The sequence below is a fragment of the Seriola lalandi genome, unplaced genomic scaffold, assembly GCF_002814215.2.
Source record: "Seriola lalandi dorsalis isolate HSWRI2012SDOR001 ecotype SW California unplaced genomic scaffold, Sedor1 jcf7180002053637, whole genome shotgun sequence".
NCBI lineage: Eukaryota > Metazoa > Chordata > Actinopteri > Carangiformes > Carangidae > Seriola > Seriola lalandi.
In genome coordinates this window covers 17,917-29,383 of record NW_019524190.1, presented here as the reverse complement: position 1 = coordinate 29,383, position 11,467 = coordinate 17,917, and the positions used below count along the sequence as shown (strand labels likewise).

The following is an 11,467-nucleotide window of genomic DNA, read 5'->3' as shown; positions in this document are numbered from 1 at the left end:
CCCCCCCCCCCCCCCACCATCAGCCTTCATCATCCATAAAGCATTAAGGCAAAATTGTTGTGCAGTGCAGACATCACTTTTCTTGCTCAGAATTTGGACACAGACAGGAAGTGAAGACAGAGAGTTTCAGTCGTCTCGTCCTGTTGCTGTCAGTTCACGTCTCCTGGACTGTCTGTGACGTGAACACACAGGTGTTGTTGAATTACAGGTATGATGTAAGTTTAGGTTTATGTCTCTTATTCTGTTCACAAATCTATATCTATCTATGTTAGTGAACATTTCTCCTTCTCTGAGATCATCCCTCGGCCTGACAGGTGCGTCACATCAAGATGCTGATTACTCAGTATGAGTGTTGCACAGGTTCCTTGGGCTGGTCACAATAAAAGGCCACTTTAAAATGTGTTTTATTTTGAAAAAAAGACCCTTATTAGGTTCTGAACTGTGGATTTCTCACGACTTGACGTCACGTCCACTGACTAATAAATGTCTTTTGTTTTTCAAAATGAAAAAACTCGACCTGTATTTACAGCATCAAAACTCAAAAAGTCACAACAGCTTGTGTGTGTGTGTGTGTGTGTGTGTGTGTGTGTGTGTGTGTGTGTGACTAACCTGTTGTTCTGGACGTCGTCTCCTCCAGTTTGTGACTCACACTGTAATAATGCTTCTTATTTTATTCTTATCATTATTATTAATATTAATATTATTTTTATCTGTGCTGCTTGAAAGCAGAAACGTCCAGCGTGACGCAGACGCTGACTCACAACTGGACGTTATGAAATGGTTTTATTGCACCGGACCTGATCTCCTTTTACTCCCAGTTCACCTTCACATAGTGACGGAGCAGTTTGTCAGGAAGGTGAAAGTTAGGAGCCGTGAACTGTGGCCATGAACAAACAACACTCAGACAGACTGTGACACCTGCTGGGTGTGAGTGTGCAGGTGTTCCTAATAAAGTGCTCAGTGGCTGTATGTAGAGTCAGACTGGGTCAGTGTGTTTAACTGTGTTTAAGTGTGTGTGTGTGTGTGTGTGTGTGTTTTCCTGCAGACGATCCTGGTCGGGGACAGTGGCGTGGGGAAGACGTCTCTGTTGGTGCAGTTCGACCAGGGAAAGTTCATCCCCGGATCCTTCTCTGCCACAGTGGGCATCGGATTCACGGTGAGTGTGTGTGTGTGTGTGTGTGTGTCTTTTACATATGATTCTTTTTACATATTTATCTCTCGCCGTGCAGTTATTTTTGGATTTATTGGAAACCTGTGATGACAGACAGAAGTCAGTGGCGTGCAGCGACTCCACAGACAGACACATATTAACATGAATATAAACTGAGTGTGATAAATAAAATGTGAAAGCTGCTCCACAGTTCACTCTAACTGTCCATCAAGGTCATTAGTAAAACAACTTCAACCAATCTGAGATGATAAATCACAGTGTCATTAGCTCGTCTTAGCTAGCTGCAATATCATAACTGATGTAACAGGGGAAGCTGAGTAAACAGCAGCTGGATTTGTCTGTAGCTAATCACCCGTCAAAGATCCCGGGATTACCCACAATGCACAAACTGTAGCTACAACAGCTTCTCAGATACTAGCTTCAAAAACTTTCTCACATCAAGGATCTAAACTGACACAAAGATTTTGTCTGATAGGATCTTTGGTTTTACATGTTTCATTACAGAAAGTGTTTGAACCAACACAATCACACGTCCCGTCACTGTTTCACAATTACAGTGAAAATAAATGACCTCCAGAACCTGATTTTCTACCAATGGAAAGTGAACATTTGAAGTGGATGTTATGCTCTAGTCTTGGGGAATAAACGTGGTGTGACTCTGCCTTTAATCTGATGAAATGTCTAAACCTGGACGAACAAACCATCTGCGTGGAGAGAAAGTAACTGAGGTGTTTTTTATCCTTCGGTCTTGAGTCTCATTTAAAATCTGTTTCTGCTCCTTTCAGAATAAAGTGGTGACTGTGGACGACGTAAAGGTCAAACTACAGGTCAGTGAGAAAATCAGTCCCAGTGGAAAAACAACAAGAACAAAAACTTGAAGTGCTTTCATAACAACGGCCTATTTTTAGAGCGCAGACTGGTTTCATTCTGGGCACCAGTGTTGTAACTGAAAATTATAGTTAGCCACGTGAAACCAGGCCAGAGCTCCAAGTATAGCTCGTGTCTCTGTTTCAGATTTGGGATACTGCGGGACAGGAGAGGTTCAGGAGCGTGACACATGCATATTACAGAGACGCACACGGTGAGGCACAGATCTACGTTACTACATGAGCCGCATGCACCGACTTTTACCCACGAGAGTTTACCGTGATGTTCGGGTGTGCATGTGTTGATTCATCATTTCTGTCGCTTCGTCTCCAAAGCCCTGCTCCTCCTGTACGACATCACCAGCCGATCATCCTTTGACAACATCAGGGTGAGTCTGGACAGATGTGGAGATGAGTGGGTCAGGAGGAGGAAATAAAAACGATGCGTTCATGTGTCTTTCTGTCTCTGTTGTCTCAGGCCTGGTTAACAGAGATCCACGAGTATGCGCAGAGCGACGTAGTCATCATGTTGCTGGGCAACAAGGTGAGAGAGAAAAGCTGGAGAAGCTCAGCAAGTGAAGGGAAGAGTGCTGAGAAGTGACGCTTGGAGAAAGCTGAGAGGAGATGAGATAAACACAAAGAAAACGAATCTTACAAATAAAAGCAGCTGTAATTGATTGGCAGATCAATTGAACAGAGGTTTTGATGAGCAGGTCGATCAATCAGCTGCTAGGATACACAATGTGTTTGAGTGAGAAAGGCGCATGGAGGCTCTTTTTGTCTCAGTTTCTGTGAGAATAAAATAAACTACATCTCTAGAAAAGAGAAGGAACAGAACAGTGATGTTATATAACTTGGTAACACACGTACTTTGGAGAAATTAAAAATCACGTGGAGGGAAACATTAATGCTTTAAGTCTGATTCAGACCGGGGTCAGCGTGGTGCACTTCACCCTCTTGTGGCCAAAGTCAGTATTACCAAACCGAACACTTCCCAGAAAGACAAACAATCACTTTCCTCAAGGGGGAAAAAATAGAAAAATGATCCTTGCAAAAAAAAACAAAAAAAAAACAAGTGTCCCTTTTCTTTCCGGGCTTCTGTAGCAACTGACAACGTGTCAGACTTTGTTTTGCAAACGAGCACATTTGCTGTGAGACTTAAATCTTGTCAGATGTAAACGCTCGGTGACTGAGATGAAGCGCTTTTGTTGTGTTAGATGTTCTGTGTTAACGCTGTGAATCTGTGTGTCAGGCCGACATGAGCGGTGAGAGAGCGATCAGGAGAGACGAAGGAGAGAGGCTGGCCAGAGTGAGTGATCTGTTCACTGACCTGGTTTCTGTTGTTGATGCAACAATACATTTACTGCAGCTGTGTCTGATATTTGCATCTGGTCCAACATTTCATTTGAATGGATGTAAATACGACACAGCTCACAGACCTTTAGTCAAGCTGAAATTCTCTGATGGTCTTAAATATAATAAACTGACATTAGACATGAATATAAAAGACTATAAACTGTTGTTTCTCCTCTTGGTGTCGCAGGAATATTCAGTTCCCTTCATGGAGACCAGTGCCAAGACTGGAGTGAACGTAGAGCTGGCCTTCACCGCCGTGGCCAAGTATGAGACTGTGTTTTAACACTAACTCTCTGCACACAACGACGTCTCCATCTTCTCTTCACTCTGCATTAAACAGCCTCTAATTATATTATTCCTTTGACCGCGGCTTCCTGAATTATCATCAATATGTAACTGATTATATCTGGTGTTTAATGGGTCAATATGATACAGACTTCAATCTAATAAGAGGCTCCTCTGAAAAAGATTATATAATATATAATATAATAATCCATGTTATTGCACTATAACTCATTAAGCTTGAGCTGAAGCATATTTCTAGTGAGTATTGATTATTTATTATTATAAATAATCTAATAACTCAGTGCTTCATCAGAAATTTCACTATTTTCTCATTTGTTACAGTTTGACTCATTAATAGAGATGTAATTAATGTATTTTTCATTGAATTGATTAATTAATTAATAATTAATTAGTGGACCTTTACCAAGGAATTTAAAATTAACTTAATTAAAAAAAAACAAATTTTACCCCATAAAAATAATTTATTCCATACAGAAAAAAACTATAATATATGTTGCAACCAATGTATTAATGTATGATACTGAATATGAATCACTTATAATATAATTCATTTTCACCTTAAAATATTTATCATAATGTAATGAACCTAAATCATATTACAATAATAATGATCACATTGATTTCTTTAAACAAAACATCATAAACCACTGATTTATATCAATGTGATTATATGAGGAATATTATATAAACTTGTTTATTTACTTTATTAACAATTTTTCTTAGAGTTTTACTTTTATAATCAAAACTGTTTTAATTTACATGAGAGAAGATTTAGCAATTAACATGACATTATTAACAACGGTCAAAAGCAGCAACAACATAAGGGAGATTAAAAAGATTCAGTCTGGAAAACACAAAGTACAGTAAGTAAATACAGAAGGAGGGAGACACAGGTGCAACACATGAGGGCGGAGCAGGTAATCACAGGGGCCGGAAACACACGGGGCAGGAAGTAAAACAGCAAGAGACGCTTGACGAAACTCGTTTCAAAATAAAACAGGAAATAACAGAGTCAGGGCAGTAACACAGGCACAGGGGCAAATCATGACAGAAATTATTTATAAAAAACATTTTGCTCATTGTTCTTCTTTCCCTAACACTGTTCAGACTGAACCACTCCTTATTCTGCAGATTGTCTTTTCATGTTTCTATAACAACAAAACAAAGTGTTTGTTCTTGCCACAAAACTTTTTCCTGACCACGATGTAAAATCCTCTAAACAACAGTTTTAGGTCAGCAGCTGTTTAAAGCAGGGAAGCACATCTGGCTTTACAGACAGTTGTTCTGTTCAGCTGGCCGTGGTCAGGCAGGAACCTCCATGTCACCAGAGGTGGATGACACAAACTCTGTTCTGTTCCTCAGGGAGCTGAAGCACCGAGCCGTCCAGCACCCGAGTCAGCCCAAGTTCCAGATCCACGAATACATCGAAGCACAGAAGGAGAAGTCAGGCTGCTGCAGCTACTTCTAGCCCTGATCTAAACCCTCCTCTTCCTCCTCCTCCTCCTCCTCCTCCTCCTCCTCCCACCGCTCAGGGTGAACAGACTGTCCGAGACGCACCGGGGGCGACCGAGTGGGAGGAGGACGTCCCGTTAACTCACCGCTGTTCCCAAAATAAGATGCTGCCGTTCATTCAAGACTGAAAACCAAACGTAGATCAGAGGACAGACCAAACCACAGCAGGGTCCCCCGCCTCTTCAGAATGACTCATCAAATCATGTGAGAGTCCAGCCTTACAGTGCGCTGTTTGCTTTCTTTATGAGAGTGAGATGAGAGAGTGTTGAACACAGAGCTGGAGTCAGGACGTGGTTCTAGCTTAGCATACAGACTGAAGGTAGGAGGACACATCTGGTCCAGACCCCCCGTCATCGAACCCCCCGAGATGAACTGTTAAAATACAGCAAAATGCAAAACTTTATACAAATAGATTTGTTCTTAAGTGACGTTAACGAGTTATTTAAGATCAGTTGTGTCATTCTCTGGTTTGTTACACAGATCTACGAAGGCTTTCAGGTTCGAACCTGTTTGAATAAAAAAAACTAACATGGCAGCTGATTGGATGAAACATCTGTCAATCATATGAGGTAGAATTAAAGCGCCCAAGAGGAAACGCGACGCAACAACAAGCCATAATCATGTCATAGACACACTAAAACAATACTCATGACAAAGCCTATTTACTCCCAAAATATCAATATAAATTACCATGAGCTCATATAGCCACTGAATCCTTTGAATCTTTTGTGGCAAACGTAATTATACATATTATATATTATATACCCCCTGCTTAACGTACCCCGCCCCCAATGTTGAAAGCATTGCTAAAAACACACCTGACACCAGTAGTTAGCTTTAGAGGTGATTCATTCATTGTAATCTTGAAATATAAAAACAACAAGGTGTGACCCCCCCCCCCTGCTTCCAGTCATTATGCTAAGCTATGCTAACTGCCTGCTCTAGCTTTAAAGTTAGCTTAAACATGTAAAGATTGTATAAATTTTCTCATCTAACGCTCAGCAAGAAAAGCAAATGAGTCCAAAATGTCAAACTGTTCCTTTAAGGATCATTTCGCACCACATCATAGCTGATGCAAGAACAATAAACATCTGTAAACACATAGTTTAGCCAAAGTGGAGGATGTTGCTGAGCACCCACACAACCACTGAGAGTCTCTGCTGAAGCGTCCTGAGGGAAAAACCCAACGTTGCTGCAACCTTGTGTATGATGCAATCTACCGACGGATCCAGACAAAGGCCACACACTGTGTCATGGAGGCAATTCAAAGCCAAGTACATGGACAAAAAGCCCCGTCTGTCTGCGGCCGAGTCAGACCGGTTCCCTCCTGACGAACTGCTCCTGATGATTGACGGCCGGCTGCTGTTGGAGAAGCTGAGGGACACGCCTGAGTTTCTGTTTGTGAACATGCACAGGAATGTGTCAGTGATGAAAACAGAAAAAAAGTTTGGGTCTCCTGAAATGTGTCTGTAGAGGAGGACCGCTGCAGGAGACGAGCTACCTGACTATCACCCGCGGTTGGATTTCTGATTTCGTCCTTCATTTAGGAAACACCGTTGTATTTGTGAGTGAGTGACACTTGCTTTTCGACACGTTGGCTGCTTTACTTTCCTCCTAAAAACATTGTATATTTTTGCTTTTAACAGCCTGATTATGAACTTCAGTTTAAAGCTCAGTTGCATGTTTGCTGGATTGCATGCATGTGCAGAGCCTCCCGAACATACGAAACTCTATTTATATTTGCATCAAGATGAACATAGACATATGAACAACTAATTAGCATATCTGATCAAATCTGAACTCAATTCTCAGGGTAAATTTAGTTTTGAAACACCGGACCTAATATTAAAGCTGCATTCGTTAGCAAACAGTTGCCAATTTACACACAGACACACAGACACATAAGCATTTGTTGAAGTTGAATCTCTGGCTGCCAAATAAATGTAAATATCTCTGTTTTGGTCTCCACCAACTCCTGAGATACAAATCTGGTTCTTTAGTTGCGCCGTGCTACACTCCTTTCACTAGCTAGTAACTAACTTTGCCATATGTTGTTGATTTTTGCAGAATTTTTGGGATTAAAAAACGCTCAGACGCCCAAAACAATTACTCAAATATTAATTTGATCCATTGCTAATGGAAAAATATTGATGAGTGCAGCTTTAAAGCACGAATGATGTCACAACAGAGGTTTCATGTTCAGGTTTTACTGTCACACAAGCAGGTTTATGAACTTCTGTTTGATAAACAGTATGCAATGCAAATATTTCATATTGATTAATTATTGTATGCTCTGAGTCAGCTCAGGTCTAATACAGTTTATAATCTAATATTATTCAGATTGTGGCCATTAGAGTCTCTACACACTGAGCAGTTGTGTGTGTTCAGACCAAGCTGATGACGGTTGTCTTTGATGTGTTGTATGCTGCATAAAAAATAAAGTATTTTTAACTGAACACACTTTATATCGAGAGTGGTGTCCTCCACAGCCGCCAGTATGGTTGTAGCCGCAGTGTGTGATGTGTGTGTGAAGTGTTTACATATGAATGGTTATGGGAGGAAGTCCTCTTCATTCACAGCCTCTCCCAAAATATGATGCAGTCATTCATTCAAAACTAAATGTCAAAGTAGATCAATGGAGTCTCCTGATAAATGAACTTAATCACTAAATAATTGTTGTCTTATTATCTAACTTGACATGACAACCTCTGACCTTCTGTGTGTGTGTGTGTGTGTGTGTGTGTGTGTGTGTGTGTGTGTGTATGTATGCGCGTGTCAAACTCTCCCACCATAAACTTGCATCATACTCAAACCTTTTGAGTTTTGCCTAATTTTATATTTCAGTATATTTCAGTTTGACGATCTTATTCCTTTTTTTGTATTAATAAAGTCAAAAGTCTTAATATAGTCTGTAAAAGTTTATCTTTGTGTATATGAAATCTGCCATAAAGGATCATCGAATTAACAATGAATTCAGTGTCATAATTATTATGTTGATAATATGTAATGATACTTAATCTACTTAATATTTGGATAAATATAAATGTGTTGGATATATACTGTGTAAAATTATGATATGTACGTCTTTAATTTTATAGGTCATACATTATGTAGTAGCCAAGTTTTATGCCACATTCCCCTCAGTTCTCTACAGCACCGGTTGCTGATGAGGTTATAACAATATGAGCGGTATTTGCTTTTATTTTGAAATTCTGCGACGCGCGCTCATCGTGTGGAGTTAGTTTGACGGCGGTACCTCCGCTCAGAGCGGGACGGGGTCGGACTGGAGGTTGGACCGCAGCACAGAGAGAAGGAGGAGGGAGGATCCGTGAGCTGCTGTAGGCGTGAAAACTCAGAGTAAGCAGCCGGAAAGTTGAGTCAGTCAGTTGAGCGGAAGTGAGCTCTGGTACAGGTGTCACTCCTTCTATGGTGGTTGAGTGACTTCTTTTACTTAAAGGCTTTGAAGTGGTTCGGGATTAAAGTTAGAAGAGGAACAACATGTCGAGCCTCCGACCCAGACTGTGTGTGCTGGAGAAAGGAACCAGCGGCTACGGGTTCCACCTGCACGGAGAGAAGGGCAAGACCGGGCAGTTCATCAGGCTCGTGGAGCCCGACACTCCCGCCTCCGCAGCCGGGCTCCTCGCGGGCGACCGGTTGGTGTTCGTGAACGGGGAGCGCGTGGAGGGCGAGAGCCATCAGCAAGTGGTCGCCAGGATACGAGCCACGGCCGGGGCTCTGGAGCTCATCGTGGTCGACGCCGACACGACGGAGCTGCTGAGGAAACACAACCTGCAGTGCCGGAAAGAGTTCGCCTCGGAGGGGATTCCCCTGCCCGGCGGGGACAGCGACTCGGACCGCGGGGACTCACAGAGCAACGGCACCCCGAGGGGGTCCAGCCCGGTCCAGCGGGAGAACGGGGATACTTCCTCGGAGAGGTCGGGGAGGCTGAGTGTCAGCTCCAGCACCAAGGTACAGAAAAGTTACTGTACAATACTTAGACTTTATAAATACAATATAATACAATATAATATAATATTCATATTTACTTTATCATATTTATAAATGCCTTCAAAGACAGACCTTGAGAGGTGTCAGGTCAAAAGGTCACCTGTTAACCTCTTGTCCTGTGAATAGGATTTGGTTATATTTATAAAATCCTCTATCATGTGAGTTTGTTTTGGGATATGAATATATAGCTACAAGAAACTTCACCATGGAAGTTTTTTTTCTGGCCCTTAGATAAATATCTTTCACTAAACATTCAACTCTTATATATTATACAATATTAATATGTTGACATGTTTCAGCCCAAGTATTGCGACATATTCAATATTGATAATTAAAAAAAACAAGATTTTTATAATTGATATATTGTATTTCATGTTTAACTTGTTTTTTGCAATAATAACATAATTATATGACTGTATTCTATGTGTCAGGTGTTTTTCATATAGTATGTCATCTTATATAAGTTTTATTTGTCACATGCCAAGGTACAAGGTACAGTAAGCACAGCAAAGGGTCAGACTCAGCAGTAGGACAAACTGTGCAAAGCTGCCAAAAATATTATTATATTATATTGTATTATATTATATTATATTATATTATATTAAATATTTAAAAAAAATTAAATTGTTTTATTTTTGATATTATGAAAGTATTGCATATGCTGGAAAATATTGCATTATTATAATATTATATATTATAATGTGTTCCCAAGCATACTTTTATGTTACATCACTTAGATTTATATCAACAAACTGTTTTTTATTCAACAGTTTATTGACAAAATATCCAGATGGAAATGTGTATTTATGACTAATCCAGTGCATGAGATACCAGGTCAATGAAGGTAATTTTTTACATCACTGCAAAAAATGATATAAAAAATCCATATTGGCATAAAAGATTATTGATCATTGATTTGCAGCCTTGTTTATAATGCCCCATTACACCCAAATATACTGTATTAAAGGGATAGCTACCGTTTTATTAACGACAGAATCTCTGATGGTTCAGGACATATTCAATGATAGTTAAAAACACAATTCGTTCCAAATATCTGCAATGTAGGAGTCAGATTCATCAGCCAAAGCAGCAGTGGCCCCTGGTTTATATCTCCCGATCTGATCTGGGGCCAGCATCGCCTGCAAGCTGCAAAGGTTACATGTGAATAGATCCTCTATAAGCAGCCTCCTCCACCTGCCAGTGAACGGCTATAAGCTAAAACAGAGAGGTGACACAGCAAAGTGAAATGTCCCAGGCCTTTGTCATAGAAATGTGTGTCGGTGTCTCAGCTTCTTGTCCTGAATTCCCGGTCCAGTTCGGCTTGTTGGATCAGATGCTTCGTTATCTAGAAGGGTTTTAAAGATAGAATATCACTTTGAAGATGTTCACAGTGACTAGTATTTAGTGTTGGATTAAGGTGTGTCAACATTTTTGAAATTCCTGACTCAGATTCGTAGATAGATATCACAAAAACAGCTTGATCCGATGGTCTGACGTGCACCACATGCAAAAACTGAAATACTCTGATACACGTTTCTTTCTTTGGTTGACTGTAATCCTGCCTTTGTTGTGGGTTATAAAACATATTTTATAACATTAATCTTTGGTTGTAAAAGTAGAAGATTTCTCAGACTATGTAAGTGTTTTAGCCGGAGCAAAGTCTGGGCCCTGATTTAAATGTTGTGTAACTGTGATGTAAAATAGCCTCATTGTGGAACTCCCACAGTTAGACTTTATTCAGGACTTCATAAGAAAATAATGGGATACGTGGTTATTTTTAGACATGGCCGCTTCAGTAAGTAGGAGATAAGGATCGGCTACAAACCAACACGAAGGAGCTGGTGGTGATTCATTATTATTACATTACGTTGTAAAATCTTAACCATCATAATATCACTTGAGCTGATGATTGTTTTTATTATTGATCTATTTATGTATGAAGGTTTAAAAGAGCCGTGACCTGGGCGCTGTTCTTACTGCGCTGGGTGTCAGGAGCAGATGTGTTCAGGCATGTGATAAAATCTTTACCACACAGAGATGTCGGAGAGATCATCGTTCGAAATGAGGAAAAATGATGTTTGTCTGCAGCCGTTTCATCTCATCATTCATCTCAGCAGATTCTCTTTTTACATTGAACTTTTTCTCATTTTGTTTTTATCGATACGACAGAGAAGGTGAATCAAGTCAAACAGCTGCAGTGAGAACAGGTATCCTCATGTTGCTCCCAGGTGGCTTTTCCCTCTCTCTC

General features: G+C 40.5%; 2 protein-coding genes across 2 annotated transcripts in view; both read left to right on the top strand.

The window, feature by feature from the left end:
• LOC111651444 (ras-related protein Rab-37-like) overlaps positions 1 to 7,667 on the top strand; it is a 12,921-nt gene extending 5,254 nt beyond the window's left edge. Inside the window, exons 2-9 of the mRNA XM_023401387.2 lie at positions 1,046 to 1,156; positions 1,957 to 1,998; positions 2,186 to 2,252; positions 2,374 to 2,426; positions 2,516 to 2,581; positions 3,290 to 3,346; positions 3,581 to 3,657; positions 5,062 to 7,667. Coding sequence (XP_023257155.1) covers positions 1,046 to 1,156; positions 1,957 to 1,998; positions 2,186 to 2,252; positions 2,374 to 2,426; positions 2,516 to 2,581; positions 3,290 to 3,346; positions 3,581 to 3,657; positions 5,062 to 5,167 — 579 coding nt within the window. The 3' untranslated portion in view covers positions 5,168 to 7,667. The remainder of the gene's footprint in view (positions 1 to 1,045; positions 1,157 to 1,956; positions 1,999 to 2,185; positions 2,253 to 2,373; positions 2,427 to 2,515; positions 2,582 to 3,289; positions 3,347 to 3,580; positions 3,658 to 5,061) is intronic.
• An 828-nt stretch (positions 7,668 to 8,495) lies between these two features.
• LOC111651443 (Na(+)/H(+) exchange regulatory cofactor NHE-RF1) overlaps positions 8,496 to 11,467 on the top strand; it is a 16,796-nt gene continuing 13,824 nt past the window's right edge. Inside the window, exon 1 of the mRNA XM_023401386.2 lies at positions 8,496 to 9,180. Coding sequence (XP_023257154.1) covers positions 8,710 to 9,180 — 471 coding nt within the window. The 5' untranslated portion in view covers positions 8,496 to 8,709. The remainder of the gene's footprint in view (positions 9,181 to 11,467) is intronic.